General features: G+C 45.3%; 1 protein-coding gene across 4 annotated transcripts in view; it reads left to right on the top strand.

The window, feature by feature from the left end:
- Aff3 (ALF transcription elongation factor 3) overlaps window positions 1-19,996 on the top strand; it is a 498,796-nt gene that overhangs the window by 267,915 nt on the left and 210,885 nt on the right. For all 4 annotated transcript variants that reach the window (XM_052193067.1, XM_052193068.1, XM_052193066.1 and 1 more), the window contains one exon: window positions 2,336-2,383. In XM_052193067.1, the coding sequence (XP_052049027.1) occupies window positions 2,336-2,383 (48 nt within the window). The remainder of the gene's footprint in view (window positions 1-2,335; window positions 2,384-19,996) is intronic.

Raw genomic sequence — 19,996 nt, 5'->3', positions numbered from 1 at the left:
CCTAAACATGTCTATGCAGCCTGCTCAATCCTGGTGAAACTTGCATTTATGTTTTCAAGGATGACCATTTGGTGCTGGGTAAACAATCAGTGTGCTCTGCCTTAGTGTGGACCGTGTCTCTGCCTTTAGCATCCTTTAGCTGACTGTGGTTTTCTTTGGAAGGCTGAGACCCCATGCAATTTCCTCTTCTGTGTCCGAATGTTGGTCATGTTGATGAGACTGCATGGATGCCACTTCTCTGACATTTGTAGGAAATAAAATCAGCAGACTTTTTCTCTGATTCTTACCCTGTCTCAGGCCCCAGAGGAGGCTTATTTAAGGACTTAAACCTAAAGTTGAATTTGAAGTATTTTTAGTAGGTCGTTGTACCTGGGTAAGGTGAGGTCACATTTTCCCTTCTAATCGTTTCTGATGTAGGAAACAGAGTACATCGAGTGGTTATCATTTGCTTAGTCAGCATGTCATCTCCTAAGACTGGCTAGGGACTTGAACATGAGAGAAATAGTTGTGGCTTTGAAGATAAATTTTCCAACTGAGACTACTAATTCTTCCCGCTTAAATACCAGAGGGGCCATTCCACATGAATGAAACCCTGGCATGACTGAGACTTCTCTGCGTAGCCTTTGGAACAATTGTTCCAGGGTTCCACTTCAAAAACACACTAGACCATGCCTTCTATGAAAAACAACATATTTCAAGGAAGACGTTTATTGTTGGGAATAGCCATGGACAGGGAAATTTCTACTGCTGGGCATCAGGTGTCCCATAGCCCAGTCCCATCGCTGCTCTTGGGTTCCATGGCTTTTTTCAAAGTCTTGTGGATTTCTTGGACCTCAGTTGGCAGGGACCATACAAATCACCAGTCCTATGACAGAAAAAAGGTGAGGTCACATGTGAGACTTTATAGAGTTTAGTATCTTCCTTCATGCTGGGACAAGGAATGAGGAGACAGCCATCTCTGCAAAGCCACTGCCAACCTTTTGAACACTAGAGTTGATTCTGATCAGCCTTACATACCCTGGTGTGGCAAAGTATATAATCCCAGAGCTTGAGAGGTTGAGACAGGGAATGGTAGGTTTCAAAGTAGTCTAGGCTGTGTGAGAAGACTCAGTCTGCACCAACAGGCCAAGGGGAAATAAGTACAGAAAGAACACATTCACTACTTTGCTTGACGTCAGCTGACATGCATATTACACATGGTACATACAATGTGGGGAACACTGTTCAGTTGACACATTTTATATGGAGTGTGTGCTAAGAGAATGGATAGTTTGGGGTGTTGAATTTGAGTTATAGGGAGGCTAGGATGAGGAAGGTCATGCTACTGCAAATTCCAGGTTCAAGTATAGATACTTTGAGGAGACTGAGTGAGCTATGACCCCAAGGATGCCCTGGAATTAGCTAGAAAACTACAGAAGGCATTCCTAGAGGAAAGAGATGTAAAGAGAGGGCAGTAGGTTTGATTAACAAATCACAAAAAGAAAAAAAAAAAAGGTTCATTCTAGTACATTGCCCTGTGCTGCAGTAGGCACCCTTGAGTTACAGAACCCAGAGTGACTTCCCAGGGACCATGGGCAGCACACCCAACAGTGACACCCATTGCCTTTATGTTACCATAAAACCACATCCTCTGCTCTGCTCTTTGCTGTGTAACCCGAACAGAGCCTGTGGACATTAACATGCTCTCCAGTCCCCTGTGACCTGAGGCCACCAAACCTCAGTCCTGCGTACTGTGCAGGGCAGTATGGGTGACTGCAGAGTGTTTCTGGTGGGATCTGACGCCAGCATGCTTGGTGACACCCAGAGGACCCTGGCTCTTCTTCCTCTATATTTTGTTTTAGACTTATCCTGCTGCTCGGTGTAGGATTTGAGGGCTATGATCTTGATTTTTATTGAAGCTGTGGTGACCACCATACCCATCCAGTCCATGGCACATATCTCATAGGTAGACTGGATCTACACTGTGGTAAAGTCAATGGTTTCCAAACTTGGATGAAGCCAAGGTGGATGGATGGATTTCAGAATTGTGGAACATTTACATTGTTTTTAGGAGCTTTCCTCACTTCAACTAACTTAGAGGGAAAGCTCTGGGCTAAGTGGAGGGTATGCCTGTGTATGTGGCTGTATAAGCCAGAAAAGGGGAAACAGGCACCGTAGGAACTGACCATTGAGAGCTGGCCATCAGGGCTAGCCCTATAAGCACTCGCCGCCTTAACCATCCCTTTAGGTCAGCATTGCTTTATCCCGCAAGTGATTTGGAAGTTTGCTTGTCACCCTCTCCCCATGACTGTGATTCCATTCAATCAAGCCTGATTTGTCTTTCCTTTACTTTCAGGAAAGCAGATCTGGAGAAAGCAACAGCTGTGTGGAAGAAATAATTCGGGTAAGGATGCTCTTTAAAATCTTATCAATGTTTGTCATGCATATAGAGTTCCCAGAAGAAGGAAGTCCTGTGGCCACATTATCATATACCCTCATGGTTCTGAGGATGGTCATCTGGGTCACCAAAGTGACACTGAATGAAACAGCAGTCTAGAGGCTTACCCAGCCCCTGTGCTTTGCAGCACACCAAGGTGACACCATTAGAGAGATCAGCTAAAGACCAACAGGACAGATGTTAGGTGAAAAATGCAGCAGGATTTATATCTGTGTTCACCCATTTGTTACCCAGGCATCCTTGAATATGCCTCATGATTTTTTTCCTCTAAAGTTAATTAGAGTCAGAAGCTCCAGAGGAAGAGATGACGCTGGAATCTGACATTATTTCTGTGCTGTATTGCAGGTTTATAATTTCTTTGATACTGTGTTTGCCCGCCCTTCCCATTGCCTCCCCTCTACACACACATTTCACACACAAGTGGACAGGCTGGGTGGGCTCTTGCACCATATTAGCATGTTCCAACTTACAATCAGGAACTCATCATCAACCTATAGTTTTTCTTCCCTCATATTTTTTCAGGGAAGTAACTTAAAAAAATTCACAGTTCTTAGAAAACTGATATTGCTCTGGGCAGAACACCAAAATAAATTATACCACGTAGTATGGTCATTTCTTGTAAAGAAGAGGACATTCATATGTTCCTACCTTTTGAACACCCTACATGTTTTTACATGAATTACCAACACATTAAAGCATTATTATATAATTACTTGACTTAAAATTTTTACCTTCAGGAAATGTTTTAAATAACAGGATATTTTTTCTTCCTGAAAAGTGTTATTTTACAAATCTTTTTAAACACAGAGGTTGATCAGAATAACTAAAGTTAAGAGTGTTGGAATTTATAATGATTTGTTTTTTGTTTTTATTTTTTTTTGTTTTTTTTTTGTTTTTTTTTTTGTTTGTTTGTTTTTTCCTTTTTTTTTTTTTTTTTTTTTTTACTTCCGTCCGAAGAAAGCTGTGGTCAAGGTACAATGGTTCATTCCTGTAATTATATTGAGTCCATATTTTATTTAAGAAAATCTGTGTTACTTGCTACATTTTAGATTCAGCCTTGGATACCTAGTATGTATCAGCCTCAGATACTATGTATCAGCCTCGGATAGTTACTATGTATCAGCCTCAGAACTTTCTATGTATCAGCCTTGGAGAGTTACTATGCATCAGCCTCAGAACTTTCTATGTATCAGCCTTGGATACTTACTGTGTATCAGCGTTGGATACTTACTATGTATCAGCCTCAGATAGTTACTATGTATCAGCCTCAGAACTTTCTATGTATCAGCCTTGGATAGTTACTATGCATCAGCCTCAGAACTTTCTATGTATCAGCCTCTGATACTTACTATGTATCTGTGCTTCCTAGACTCTGGCCCATCAAGTCAATGAGCAAGTGAATGAGTGAGTTTTCCTCCAAAGGGAAACCCAGAAAGCCACTGTGATTGAATTCCTGTGAGTCATGGATGTGACTGGTTGTTTTCTTGCCATCTGGTTTCCATGGATAACCTCTGTTAGGACCCAAGTTTCTTCATAATTTTTCTGCTCTCTGACTCACTCGGGGCAACTGGATGGGGCCAAGGTCATCAGGAGTAATTGTTTGGAGCCATACTGTGTAATGGGTGACACTCTCTTGTAAAGGAAGCAAAGGGCCCTAAGAATGTCTCAGAATGATGATGGTTGGAGTTGTCATGTCCCTTTTGTGGAGAAAGGCATTTTGGGGAAATAGGTGGGTTAAATAGCCATGACCTCTAACCCTTGTGGAACTGTCTGCCTACCAGCAGTGGTCCAGTTAGGAAGTATGTAACACCAGCAGGGACAGACTCTTGGGGATTTACAAGACCCTACCATGTGCTGTATGACCTTGCTTGTGGTTCAGGCTGGTCTCACTGAGGAAGTGACTGAGAAGATAAATAGGACATTGACTGGGAAATGAAGAGGACATTCCTTTTCCAAGCAAAGGAAACAGGAGAGCCTGTGAGGACAAGTAGCAAAATGACTCAAGGACAGTGGATGGAGATAGGAGGAGCCAGATAGGGCCGGCCTCCCAGGCGTGCTCATGCCCTGTGGTAGGGAGCCATTAGGTTGGTGAGGAGGATGATAGATACAGTCACGTTGACAACTTAAGTCCCTGTTCTGACAGACATGCAGGATGGAATGAAGAAGCAAGGAGATTAAGAAGAAGTGTGGAAGCCCTTGAAAAGTGCAGAGGAGAGATGTTTAGGGGTACAGACTCTGAGTAATGGTGGCATTCAGGATTACTAGTGTTTCAGGGAGAGGGAGGAGATAGGAATCCATTTTATAGACATGCTGTGTTGAATTGACTTGGGGCATCCAATGAACAGAGACTGAAACAAGAGAGCTAGGGCTTACGGCACAGGAAGGGGAGGTCCAGCTGTGAACAGGGGTGGGAAATCAGGTGGAACATAGGGCAGGGAGATGCTTAGAGCGATAGTGTCCGGTCAGTTCGCAGTGATTGACAAGAAGGAAGCTGGGCCATTCTGCTGCAGTGGGGATCCCCATGTGCGAAAATGCCAGCCCATGTGTCCACACGGTAAACTTGCACAGGTTTATGGCTCACATTGCCAACCGCGTCTTTAACTTGGGCTTCTTCTCTGTTCTTTTATTTTTGCTGAGGTGACTTTTTCCAAATCATTTGAATATTACTATACATTCTAAAGTATCATAACTTTTTTACTCTTGCTCAGAGAATTTTTAATCCTGGGACCTAATAAATCTGTGTATAACTATGGAATTCTCTTATCCAAGAGTGAAATTATCACCCAGTCCTGTAGAGATGGGCCATGAGCGCTCAGAGTAGGTGGTTCTGAAGTCGTTCGATAGCTCACACCCGAAGGCTCAAGTGGAATGATACCTCAGTGCATTTCCTAGCATCTCCCATTAACATAGAATGGTATTAACATCTGTTCAGCCGATAAAAGCCCTTTACAACATAATGGAAAGAGTGCAGGGCTGGGATCCAGGATCCACAAGTTTTATATACAAGGTTTTAGGTTACACTTCGCTGAGGGCACCCCCACTAAGTGCTATGCCTTATAATAACAACTGAGGGGCCAATACTTGAGGTTCTGGTTTGAGACTATTTGAGTGTAGCAAATTCCCTTCCTGGCCATCATCCCTAGTGTGAGTTATCTGTCCTGGGTATTCGCAGAGGGTTGCGTACTATTGTTTATATGAAAGGGGTAAAACATGCTTGTTTAAATTCTGGAGAATTTAACTTTTAAATGACTTTATGATGAAACGGCCTTCAGGCAGGTACAGGGAAGCTGGGCTTCCCCCCCCCCCCTTAATATCCCAGAAAACTGAAGATCCCCACTACATACCATCTCTAGAGAGGTCCGTGCATGGTAAACAGTGTCGTATGGCTTGTGCATCATTAAAGCCTGTCACATGGCCAGGCTCCGGGTGGTGGGACAAGAGAGGCCTTGTGCTCAAACATCTACATGCTCCTTGCCCCAGATGAAAACATATTAGCTGCTCTGTGCCTACAGGAACAGGAGAGACAAAGAGAAGACTTGTTCTGAGTGATTTGCTTGGGTCATTTGGAGGGCTGGCTCAAGTCATATCTCCTGCACTGCAGACCAGAATGGCGTTTTATAAAAGTTAGTACTGCTTCTTTTATCATTTTCTAAAAACAATTGTTTCCAACCCTAAAGATTTAACTCATTACCAACTGAAGCCCACCAGTGACAAAAATTCAACCTCAGGAGAACTGTCAAGGAATAACATTGATACACCCCGTTGATTATTATAGAAAAACGAGTGCCCCACCTGGGGATCCATCCCATATACAGTTACTAAACCCAGACACTATTGTGGATGCCAACAAGTGCTTGTTGACAGGAGCCTGATATAGCTGTCTCCTGAGAGGCTCTGCTAGTGCCTGACAAATATAGAGGTGGACACTCTCAGCCAACTACTGGACTGAGCACAGGGTCCCCAATGGAGGAGCTAGAGAAAGAAACCAAGGAGCTGAAGGGGTTTGCAGCCCCCATAGGAGGAACAACAATATGAACCAACCAGTACCCCCATAGCTCCTAGGGACTAAGCCACCAACCAAAGAGTACACATGGAAGAACTCATGGCTCTAGCAGCATATGTAGCAGAGGATGGCCTTGTCGGATATCAATGAGAGGAGGGGCCCTTGGTCCTGTGAAAGCTCCATGCCCCAGTGTAGGGGAATGCCAGGACAGGGAAGAGAGAGTGGGTGGGTGGGTGAGCAGGCGGGTCATGGGATAGGGGGGTTTTGGAGGGGAAACAAGGAAAGGGGACAACATTTGAAATGTAAATAAAGAAAATATCTGATGGGGGGGGGGGAGGAGCCAAAAGGAGCCTGATGTGAATATAGAGAGTTCACAAAACAAAGCCTAGAATCTCACTGAAGGATAAGTTGGGGCATTCTGTAGTGTTGTGTTAGATGTCTTCTTCTTGCTTTTGGTCATCTGAATGTTAGGGGCAGAAATCACATGTGTTGCCGGGCGGTGGTAGCACACGCCTTTAATCCCAGCACTTGGGAGGCAGAGGCAGGCAGATTTCTGAATGAGTTCCAGGACAGCCAGGGCTACACAGAGAAACCCTGTCTCGAAAAACAAACAAACAAACAAAGAAATCACATGTGTTTATATTTCACTTTGCATCTTTAGATAAATTCTTAATTAAAAAAACAAAATAAAACATTAGTCCATTGGGTTGAAAGCAGAAGCCTTGTATAAAGGACTACATTCTTACCTAATAAAGGTGTCCAAGTTACTCATTGCAGGGCCAGCTGGCCACACTCTACACACCGTGCTATGACTATAAAGGAGTTTAGTTTGTAAGAGAGATGGATCTGACCCAGTAGGCTTTGGGGTGACTGCTAGCATAACCCATAACCCTGAGGTGTGGGAGCTTCTTCTGAGAATGCCCTGCTTCAGTTCCCAGTATTCTCCCTTCTCCTCTGCTGCAGTTACCAATCATCCAGCCATATAGGATGGTAGGGTTAGTTAGGTAACTTGGAAACTATCAGCAGTGTGTCTTTAGTTTCTGCCCTAGTGGGGGAAGGTACCTCAGCCTGTTAATGAGTGTCTGTCAACATTCACAGCCACGTGTTTGGGATTCCCTGGCATACTTTGTGATTTGTGCCATTTGGTAATGGTAGCAGCAGTAAAAATACTTCGTTTCTAGATGTGTTCTATACAGGAGGGGCAAAAAGTAGCTACAAAACAGTAGATACACTCAGAGCCTTAGGTACCTGCTGCCCACAGGAGAGGCTTGGTGGGCAGGAAAAGCAATTTCCTGCAAGACAGGCAGAGAAGAAACACGTGGAGATATGCTTCGTTGAGAACCAATTCTCCTTGACAGGTGGGGTGCCCAGTCCAGCCCCACCCACACAGGACTCACCGGCCTCCTCTGCCCAGGGGGACTGCACGCTGACATGATGTTAGACTCTCGGGGTACCTTCTCTGTCTTATCCTCTCTATTTTTAAGAGAACAGTGTCAGAAAAAGAATGTGCTTGACTGTGAGTCTCGTGGAACAGAGAGAAAGCGAGCGCTCTTCTCTGTCCCTGCAAGTGAGTCTTATCATTGCTGTGTCTTCGGTATAGAACAGAAAATATTAATGCATGCAAAATCACAGTAGGCAGCCAGACTTTAAAATGTACAAATCGCCCTCAAAGACATCACTTGTTTTTACTTCATTTTTTTTTCTTTTTGAATTGACAGGTTAAAAATTGTGTGTGTGTGTGTGTATGTGTGTGTGTGTGTGTGTGTGTGTGTGTGTTTCAAGGGGAACTAGATTAAGGCATTCTGTCATGTAATAGGATGACACATTATATATTTCAGAAATGTTAGGGAAAGAATTCCAAATGCTTTTCACAACAGAGAAATGGTAGTCGCATAAAGGCACAGTGTGCCTGGGCTGACTCATGCGTTATGCAATGTTTTCATAAAGTTTTATTTTACTGCTATGGAACACAGAGCCTTGTACCTGCCAGATATGTTCTGTGCCACCCAGCTGTGCTCCTGACCCACACAGGCTGCTTTCCGTGTGTCCCTCACACTAGTGCTCTTTAGTACCCGTTTTTAAGGTGCTGGCCCACTTCATCTCTGCCTGGCATTTTCAGTTCTCACCCTGACCTAGAAATCCAGTCAAACAGATGGGCCTTGCATGTAGGTCCAAAGTACAGGACACCAAGCCCTGTCCTGGGACCACATTGCCTGGATCTCCCAAGGATTGCTACTTGTGTAGTGTGGGAACTGTGTGACCATATTTAGGTCAGGCCGTCTTCTCAGACAGGCCCTGCTATAGTGGCATACCCAGCAGCCAGCGGTGGAGGCTGCAGTGTGGGGCCCATGCCATGCAGCAGGGACCCTGGCTTATGCTGGACCTGCCTCTCTTGCGATGCATTCTTTCTTAGAGGAACTCAGCTCAGCTCACTGTGAGCATTGGGTCGAACCCTGTCCTCATCAGCATTTCTTCAACCTTCGTCCTCAGTTCCCCAAGGGATCTTGTATTGGGGCAAGGGTGTTTGGGATAGAACCCAGAGACCTGCACAGGCTAGATCACAGTCTACCGCTGCCTTTCACCCTGGTACTCAAGGAGGCTCTTTAGAAACATTTTTCTGCCATCCCCCTCACTGAATTCTTATCACCTCAGTTGCTCTGTGCTCGTCTGATGCTCGCCCTTATCTGCCATGCTTCCGGCACAGAGTAAGCCTCTCAACTGAAGAAGCGTTCGGTGCACCAGCGTTTGAGGATGCCTGGCTGGGCTGGGCCTCCCTGCTAGCAGTGCCACTGACCCCAGCATGTCATCCCTTGCATAAGTGCTTTACAGTCCCTGTACTTGGCAGATTGGTGTCTCCCTCGGGTGTCGTAGGACTGGCTAGCTTCAGTTTCTCACGGTTCCAGGCACCGGGATAGCTGAGTGAACCTGGCAGAGACCACCCACCCCTTCCTGGAGCCCTGTAATCCAGGCTGCTGATAGCCATTCTTCCATGTTGCCCCTCCGCCCTTCCTTGTGGGCTCTCTCTTCCCACTTGGGACCAACCCTCTCCCGTGCTCCCATGCCCCATCCTCCACTCAAGAGCTAGCAAGTGTTCCCACTGCTTTGTAACCACTGTGTCTCTAGTAGCTTCCCGCATTCGGAGTACATGTGTAAGTGTTCCAACGTGCTTTGATTTTCTTCAGAGCTGCATTCCCTGGGGCTCCTCGCCTGCTGATAGGTAGGCTAGACTCTCATCAGCTGCATTCCCACTTTGCCTTCACCCCTCTGCTGCCTGGCTTTCGTGTTCCATACCTGTAAATCAGCTCGTACTGAGGTCACGCCCCCACACATGCTCATCAGGAGGCGCAGGAGCAATGCTCACCACAGCACCAGTGGTCAAGGGTTTGTCTGGCACCTCTCCCCACCGTACCCTTGAAGATTCCTCCTGGCCTTCTGGTCCTCCCTTCCTGTATCTGTCTGGGATATTGGTGGTCTTCATTATCTCCTCCCATTATTATTCCCCTTGCTAGGTGTTGATGTATGCCTTGATGCCTTGAACTCTCTCTCTCTCCTCTCTCTCTCTCTCTCTCTCTCTCTCTCTCTCTCTCTCTCTCTCTCTCTCTCTCTCTCTCATCTTCTGTCCAGGTCAGAGCACCATCATTTCTTGCCTATTTTATTCCAGAAGGCTGCCCACCAACCTTTGGTATCTATCTCCTCACCCCCACCCCCACCCCCCCCAACCCCGTGTTGGTCCAGCCATGCTTTCCCGGCCTGCACTTCAAACTTTAATTCCTTTTCTGCAAGAGTGTCACCACCTCTGGCTCTACCCCGGGGTCCTGCCTCACTTACTTACCTGCAGGCCACAAATTCAGCTGACTGACTCCTGTTTTTCCTTGATGTAGCATTCTTTCTAGGAATCTTTCTTGTTCTCCAGATCTGAGATAGAGGCTTCTAGTCTGTGATCACAGGAACCTGCATTCACACTCTAATACCCATTACCTGATAACCTTTCTTATCTCTCATTGGTCCGTCTATATTGAAGAGCCCGTAAAAGATGTTGGATAAATGCTGAGCAAGTATATGAAGAGGAATGAATGAATTAATGAATGAATGCTTGTTACTTGTTCCTGATCTTCATACTGTCTTCTAACACTATAGCAAAAACATTTGAGGTAGTTTTTCCTTTAAAACATTACTTCTCGGGCTGGAGAGATGGCTTAACGGTTAAGAGACCTGACTGCTCTTCCAAAGGTCCTGAGTTCAATTCCCAGCAACCACATGATGGCTCACAACCATCTGTAAGGATATCTGATGCCCCCTTCTGGTGTGTCTGAAGACAGCTACAGTGTACTTACATATAATAATAAATAAATAATAAATCTTTAAAAAAAAAAAAACATTACTTCTCTGAGGATGACCAGCACTGCTGTATGGAAAAGAATCATCACATTCCATACAATAATAAACAGGAATGAAAATTTACCTGCTGGTGATTGGTGGTCAGAAACGGGAGAGAATCTAGCAGTTACCGCAGCACATCAGGAAAGCCCGGGCCTTTTGTATCTGCCGCCTGTGTCTTGATTGTCTTTTATGAGATTGGGTTTTTCATTTTGACAGATAATGAATTTTACAAGTTGGAGAAATCAAGATAATAAGTTTGCAAGGATAATTTGGTTAATTAGCATGTTGCTGCTGTGGAATCAAGGGCTGGAAGTCAAAGTGATTCCACTGCTAATGCGGTCTATGCAAAACGTCTCTCGGAAAAATTAAAACACCCACCCAGAGCGATCATCTCAAGGCTCAGAGTTAAAACTTGTATTTATTATGAAAACCACACACAGTGTTCCCTGTTACTTTTTTTTTTTCCCAAATTGAGGGTTGTGGAATTACATTGATTTGATGCAAATTACCATTGTATGCACACAGATCTCCGAAAAATAATTTCTAACATAGATAATGATAGCTTGATGATAGAACAGATAGGGGACTTGAAAGATGAGAGCATCTATCCTGGGAATCTTTAAATAAGGCATAAATCTTTACCTATCTCATCGTACGGATATTTAGCTCATTTGCACTAAAAACCTTAGAAAACCATTTTTTCTGAAATTGGCTTTAAAATATCAAGAACAGAGGGGCTGAGGGTATACTCACTTCTGGCCTCAGATGCAGAAACCCTAGGTTAAGAAAAATAAAAACACAAATGAAAAGCTTCATGCTCATCATCAGTCTGTGATACAATAGTTTAAAACTCTGTGCCCTGGCTACCGGTAAATATTCCCAAACACAGATTTATTGCACATATGAAGTCCACACTTTAAATCACCCTGGTATTTCATCCTGATGAACATTTCTCAGACTATTTATATATGCTTACCTCCTTTCTGAGTTTAGCTTTTCCAAATCAAGGAATAACTTTTACGTAGGGTCATTTCTTTAAATATGCTCTTAAAATTCATTTTAACAGTATGTGCTTATAAGAGGACAAATCAGATTGGCTTTTTAAAGTTTAAAGTTAGCAAGAATCGCTATTGAACACCTGTTTTTAAATGACCAGTGTCTGAGTCCTGCCTCCGCCATGTCTCAGGAAGCCAAATTAGAGATTAAGGGTCTGGCAAGGCCAAGGCTGAACTTCAGGGACTTCATGGACAGAACCTCAGAAGAGCACTGATGCTCACCAGAGGGAAGGGGAGGAAGGAGAAAAGAAGCCCCGGGCAAGAGCCCCTCTGCTCTGCAAACGGGCTTCATCATCTTGACATTTTAACTTTTCATTTCCTTGCCTGCTCATTGAAGTCACCACTATACCCTGCACACCCGAGCCCCAAAGTCTGGAGGGGAAAAGGCGAGATGAAAACGTAGCTAGTTACGATTGTGTGAAAGGAGGAGCCCACTGTGCGTGAATCAAGAGCAGGCTTCCGGCGTGTTGGAGACAAGTGCTGATGCTGGGGGTGGGGGTGGAGGTCACGGCGGCCAGAATCATCTAGAAGGATCTCTGTCGGCAGCCCTTGGATGGTGAAATGAGTAATCACTTTAGCACAAAAGAACACAAAGGGAGACTTGTTCAGAGTAGGAGGGGACAGAGCATCAGCTCCAGGTGCCACCGGGGCTCCTCTGTTTAATAATGTATTTTATTTTTCAAGCATGTGCCACATCAAAAAGCAGCACATGCCACTACGGGGAAATCAACTAAACCGCCAGACAACAAACTAGTAAGTTAGAAGGAATATTTGAGAAAGAAGATTAGCAATCATTTGGATTTGAAGATCTCTCCACCCAAAGCTTACTGTGTTAGTGTCAGGAAAACTCACAGACTCTTGGGTGACATATCCCAGACCCTTTACCCGTAAACATGAAAGGAAAAATCTGAGGCCAGACAAGCGCCATGATTGGAAGCATTGATGGCATTCCCTGTAGCCTTAGCATGTGCTGCTGGAGCGTCCTTCACGTGAGTTACCGTGTTCTCTGTGTTCTCGCATGTAGCATCCTCCCTGCCTCCTAGGTGGAAAGAGAGGAGAGGTGGAGACGGTAGCACACAGAGCAGGTTTAAATTCAGGTCTCCCATGGTGCGGCCTGGGGCTCTTCTATTCCATACAGAGTACAGCCAGTCCTCTGCTCCTACCAGCTCCCCGTGCTGTGGAGAACAGAAGGATTCAGGAAAGCCAGCTCCACAGTCTGAATGGTACACAAAGGCTGTCACTGAATGTGTGTGATGTGTGGGTGTGGCCCCTGCGGCCTCCACCTTCTCACAGATGCTGGACCCTCTCCAGTGATTAATGTTTGGCATCCTCTGCCTCATGTCTAAGTAGTGAGCCTAATGTTAGACCTAGTAGGCCCACATCCATGCCGAACATGTGTAGACTTGCTCAATATCACACTAGTCAATGTTCCCCGAGGGTTTGGACACGTTGTGTCGGGTATTTTAGCCATCTAGAGATGACATAAACCATATGGGAGGGCATTTGTAGGTTTTGTACAAAAACCACACCGTGTCATACAAGGGATTTGAGCATTTACAGAGCTACATGCCTTCAGGGGCCCAATCCTCAGTGGCTACTGAGGAACAACTGTGTTAAAAAACAAAAAACATGTTTTTAAACATCCAACTGACTATTACACAAGTACCTCACCACCCTAGGCTCTGGTCTACCTCACCCCCTCAGCCTGAAGAAGACACATCATGCCGCATTGACTGTTTCTGTTTGTGGAGGATGGGAGGGGGCAGCTAACTGTTCCTGAGGTATAGGACTGAGGCTTTGGATGCATAAGCCACTACATGAAGGAAACTTGCAAGCACAGAGACACTTTGATAGTCTCTATATGTCTGCCTGGGGCATACATAATTAATTACTTAACAACATACCTCAAAATGCCAGATTTTTTTTTCCAACGACCTGGGTGGTTACTACTGTCTGCAGAGCCCTGTGGTAAATGGGGTGCCCATGTTACCCCAGGAAGATCGACACTGGATAGCAGTCTCCTTTCCCAGGGAGAAGAGATAGTAAAAGAGAGAGTAGGGAGACACCAGGTGGGATTGCAGTACAGAAGCCAAAACTGTCCAGGCTGCCAGGGTGAGTGAGCCTCCAGCTGAGTCCGAGCCTCCAGCAGCTCTGCCGCCCACTGGGCATGTGACTGAGAGCCAGCATTTATTTTCCAAGGGAAAGCTGTTGTTCTCATCCACTGTTGCATATGGCTGTAACATCTCCTGCTAGATAAATCTGCAAACTCACGTGTCCTAGTGAATCAGCATGTCTAACAGCATGTTTTCATTCATCTCGTGTGCTTCTGGAGGGGAGCTCATCTGTAAACCTGTGACTGGAACAAACATTTTATTTTGGAACTGACGGCCGTTAGCTGCCGTCCTTCTTACTGTTGAAGTGACTTTTCAGATTTGTTAGAAATGAGGTTGACTTGAAATCTGAGTATAGAAAACATAGTTCTGTGATATTTGCTAATTGATTTATTGCTGAAGTATTCCTGGTTATGGAAAGACTTAACATGAATGTGAACTTCTCTGAGGAATTTAAATATGTGTTTAGTCTCTTTACAACTTGGCACTAATCTGTGAGACAAAAGTGTTTAAAAAAAATAATCTTTTGAAATTTCTTGTCAAACAGTAAAACACAAAGAATAGCCTTCCCTGGACTTGAATGTAGAGCAGCAGAATGTTCCGAGTCACTTCACAAAGTGGTGTTTTGCCACAGTTCAGGTCCTCACAGTGAGCGACAGACCACAACAAGAATCAGTGCAGACTGCACCCCCTGGTGGGCCATTTGTTTGACAGGCGGTTGGTTGATAGCTTTTTGTCTCTTAAGGAAGAACTGGAATTTTACGTGTAGAAAATTCATGTCTTCATAGGAACTAAAATTACCAAGCTTGGCTTGTTGTTCAGTTGGAGGTCTCATCTGTGTGAATCGTTCATAAGGTTAACCTGTGTTTACTTTGAAAACGAAGAACAGTGCATAAAATATTCGGCCCTGAAAGTAGTGTCTTCTGATGGGTTTTCTTTCCTGGCACAACGGTGGTCAGTGTGTCTCCCTTAGGCGTAGAGCTCAAAGGGAATTAACTGCGCAGAGCCTGAGAAAGTTCTCCCAGAGTTTTAGTCATACTGTAGCTTAGAGCTGGCCTCCTTAGGAGCACCGGTCCCACCATGAGAGAAAAAGACAGAGGGCCTGAACACTAATGACTTTCACAAAACTCCTAAGAGCTCAAGGTGCAGAGCAAACAGCCAAGCTATAGAGTGCCTTGGGGGCCATGGTTGGGGGGGGGGATGGATCTTCAGGACAAATCAGGACCTGAGTGTTGCTTACACGGAGAATAATCAAGGCTTCCATACCTATTAGAAGCCCAGCTCGAAATGGGCTAAAGGCCGAATGCAGGCTCACAGTCCTGAGCAATTGATGCTCGTAGGCTTGCCCCCTCTGGCAGGTTTTGCCTCTACCTGGCACATGTAGGGAGACCTGGGAGGATCCTGAGACACCTCACCTGTGAACACCCATCCACACCCACGAACCCTGCCTCTCTTCCTGATCAGTCTCAGCTTGCAGGAAGGACGCAGAAGGCCAGCCTGCAGAACTGCATCCCGCTACAGAGGAGGGGGTGAACAACAGCTACAGCACCTGCCAGTCTCTGCCAAAACACAGACCTCAGCCTTCTCTCAAACCGGGGCACAAAAGCAGGCGTACCGGAAATGCATCCTGAGGGACCCTACTGGAAGCCTACATGACCAGGGGAGGGCAGGAGGAAAGTGAAAGTGCTACTCCTAGGGAAAGGGTAGGGATTTGTGCAGTGTGCATTACCTACCCCCCCACCCCAGCAGTGGGCTACAGTGCTTAAGAGGGACGCCCTGCCTGGACCCCCAGTCTCAGGACCTGAGTAGCAAACATGGCATAGACACTATCTTCCTTCCCCGGCTCCATTCTTGAACACAGAGTCAAAAAAGAGTAGGGTTCAAACTAGAAGAACTTTGTAGGGGGGCAGGGGGGAGACAGATCGCAAGTCCTAGGGGAACTCACATGTAGCTCACTTCCTGGATCCATGAGCACAGGCCTCCAAATAAAAAACAGAGCCAAGGCCACTGAGGAGCATTTCACTGCACAGCATGGACTATGTTTACATCAGCATCTGCTGACACCGCCAGGTTGGTTGTTTGGGAAAGTGGGTGTGCAGGAGCATCCAAAAAGGAAAAAAAAAAAGAAGAAGAAGAAGATTGGAAGAGGCAAAGCAATGGTCCTCACCAGAACCTACTACAGCACAGATAATAGAACTTTAAAACAAGGTATTCATTTGACACTGTTAATATGCTGTTCTTACAGCGTGCAGTGTAGTACGAGTTATTGCGCCAGAGACGGGAACCATAAGGCAGAGCCAAATGAAAAATTGGGAAATAGAAAACAATAATTTTTTTAAAAATTATCTCTTTTCCTTTGGCCACAGATGGCAAAGAGAAAGTACTGTATAGCATTGTAGCATTCTGGCAAGACATTACACATGCACACACACACACACACACACACACATACATGCATGCACACACACGCACACACAAACACACACACCCCCACACACACATGTACATATAAACACACACACAAACACACACACATACACACATATGTACATATAAACACACACACATGTACATATAAACACACACACACACACACACACACACACACGAGTGCACACGTGCGTATCACTGCCAGCCTTAACCACACAGCCTAGGCTCGCCACCCATCTTTGGTTACTTGGCATTTATTGTCTATTTTATCAAAACATCATGCTCAGTAGCACTCATTTCTGGCACCATCTTCTGGATTCAGGAGGCAAATATGCCTTATAAAACGTTTACCGCCAGCTCCGTGTGGGGCAGACTGCTGTGTAGCTGCCTTACCTAGCTGGAGAAGCTAGAGATGTAGATGGCTTGCTGTGCTTTCCTTGATCCCAAATGAACGTCTTTGATGGAGTCCAGGCTTTCCATCCACGTAGAAACCGACATGCCTCTGCTTCAGCTTCGTCATAGTCTCAGCTGTCTTCATCCTTCCATTTCTTCCCTGTTGGTATTTTATCTGTGCGTGGTAAATTTGGTTTCAGACCTTACAGAAATAATGAGCCAGCATCTGCATGGAGCTCACAGTGCCCAAGCCTTATTAAATAGTCAGGGTCAACATCGGGTTTTACAACGTCAGTGGGATCAGCCAGCGGACACGATGAATCCTCATTAAGAGCTCGTTCTCTTTTAATTTAAGTAAATGTTCCTTGTCCTGGGCTTCTCCAGGGCTGCTTAACTATTTTTGAAACATTGTGTTAGCTTTTGAATAAAACAGGCCTAACAATCAGCTACACAAATTGTAATTTTCTCTAAAGTGAGAACAAGGTGGTGGCTGGGCTGAGGTCACGGCCTAATCTTTTGTGATGTCTCCAGTGGGTCTGCACACCTCCCTTTTTACCCACCCCCACCCCGCCTCTGCCTCCCGAGGCTGGCATTGGCACCTAAGGGTGCCCTTGAAAAGCTTGCATGGAGCACGCCACCACGCAGCTTGAGAACGTTCAAGAGGGGACACTCAGACTTTTAAAAATATGTCAGTTTTCCTGATTATCTTTCTTTTTTTTCCTTCCTGGAGGTCAAGCTCTCCATTTTGACACTTAATGAGTAAACTGCCTGTGTTGCAAGAGATGGGATAATGAATGTTAAAAAGACATAATCAGCAATGACTAAATAATTAAGGGAATTGAAATGCAGAGTCATCTGGGAATGCATTAATAATAACACAATTTGTTCCATATGCTAAAAAAAATTCTGTTTTTAGAAAATCAGTCATTACATATGCTCCACGGCAAAAGGGAGGAAAAAAATTAATGTTGACTAATAGGAACTGTAATTAGACGTTCTGCTTCTAAACAGCTGCATAAAAGATGAAATCATATAGAAGGTATATTTAGATACGAGTCAGAAAGTACACTGATTATTATTCGTGGTGCTGTTAATGGGAACTGCAGTTTATGCACGTAGTGGGAATTGCGTTGGGCAATTAAGAGAGGCGCACGACTTCCCATTACATGTTTACACTTACACAGTTCCTTTTCATCTATTGGTGACTGTCTCTTTTCCATATCTGAAGGATGTGTACACCAAGCATCTGGGGATCCTGGGGCTTAGCAGATCTTACCTTGAGAGGATGCTGTGGCCAGAGGCTGCTCCAGGCTGAGTCCTGTGTGGCTTGACCAGGAAGGGCCAGCAGAGGTTCCACACTCCTCAACTTCTGCAGATGTTTCACCTTCAGGGCTTGTGGGAAGGAAAACAGTAAAGTCACCTCAGGAGTGATCTCTGCCACAGCGAGGCCACTGTAGGCATCCTCTTAAGCTGCCCCTTCTCCAAAAAAAAAAAGAAAAGAAAAGAAACAAAAAGAATAAAAGATAAGTAGCAACTGGTTCCTCTGCCACCTGCTCTGCACGTGTAACCTGGTCACCAGGATTGGTCCCATTTCACTAATCACCATAGCATGGCATCCCTTGGGGTTGACCTCCTCCTACTGTCTAGTAGGAAACCCTAGGAGAGCAAAGGTAAGACAAAGACATTTCTGATCATGGAGTCTCTATATAAATGATGACGCTCTATGGGAGGATGAGAGAGAGAATGGTGATCGAAAGTGACTTATTGTAAGTGTTAGGATTCTGTGTGAGCTCCACCCCACAGTTACCTGGCAACAGCCCAGTAGGCCTGGCCCACTATAAAAGGGGCTGCTCACCCCTCCTCTCTCTCCTACTCTCTTACTCTCTTGCCCCTCCCCCATTCCCTCTCTCCTCTCTGCCTTTCTCTGCCTCTACTCTTAACCCCCTTCCCCATGCCCTGAATAAACTCTATTCTATTCTATACTGTATGGCTGGTCCCTCAGAAGGAAGGGATGCCTTGGCCTGGGCCCACTGAGGCACGCCCTTCCCCCACACCTCACCACACGCCCATAGATCATTTTCCTATATCGCTTTATCGTTTTACAATCACAACAATCAGAAAGTGAGATTTCAGCATTTCTATGTATATGCCTACTTCCCATTGTTCACAGAAGGCCAAGCCAATACACAGCATCCCTCATTTAGAAAGGCAAAGACTCTGGAGAGGATGCCCCTTTACCACACCTCCTGGTCTTCTCAGCCACACAGTGACTCTGTCTGCAGAAGCAACCCTTCCCATCCTGTCACTGTCTGGTGTGGACTGTGGAAAACCTGGTACCTGGAACCTCTCCTCTGGAAGGAGCATGACTTAAACATTTAAGTTTCTGGACAAGCTCACATCTGCTCCCCCTCCCACCCCTCATGTACAGAATGAAAACAGGATCTCTTCATTTGGGAGTGTAGCAGTTGGGACACTCACCGTGAGGCCTTTACAGAGTAGGAGCAGGAAGAGCATTGGATCTGATGTCTGCATCCCTGGATTGAAATTTGCTGGTTTTATGGCCTTAAGAAAAATCCCTCTGCATCCCCAGTGTTCTTGTCTACAAATCAGAGCTAATCACACCTTCTTTACCTGTCTTGCAATGTAGGTCTGAAGTTCTCACAAGAAATACGGATGTTAAAGTGCTTTGTAAACCATAAATTATATAGTAAGATTTAAGGCTTGTTTTTTTTTTTTGTCGTTGTTGTTGCAACCAATATTTTAACGCATTTATCACCTTCCTTTCAAAGCATTGGGTTCTTGAAGGAACAAACTGTCTTGTCAGAGTCCCTGGTTCATACCCATGGAATACATGGCTCTTCATTCATCTCTGTAAATAAACTGAGGCAGAAGGGTGCCCGCCATATCCCAGCCTCCAGAAGACATGGATATGTATTGATTATAAGCTGGTCTTGAACTAAGGCTGAAGATCATCTTGCCTTGAATTGGAGATGGCCATGGGGTATCTTCTGAAGGCAATGTAGTCACAAAGACCCTTAGAAGTGAACTGAGATGAAGAGAAAGCGAAACAGGTGGCAAAAGAAGGAAGACAAAGGGGTCAGCCAGGAGCCTGTTAGTGCGCATGCCTTCTGGGAGCTCAAGGGTCCAGGGGTAAATTCTCCCTGGAGTGTCCAGGACAGAAAGAGGC

The sequence above is a fragment of the Apodemus sylvaticus genome, chromosome 9 (genome assembly GCF_947179515.1).
Source record: "Apodemus sylvaticus chromosome 9, mApoSyl1.1, whole genome shotgun sequence".
NCBI lineage: Eukaryota > Metazoa > Chordata > Mammalia > Rodentia > Muridae > Apodemus > Apodemus sylvaticus.
Note: the sequence above shows the minus strand (reverse complement) of the source record. Positions and strands in the feature narration are given on the sequence as shown.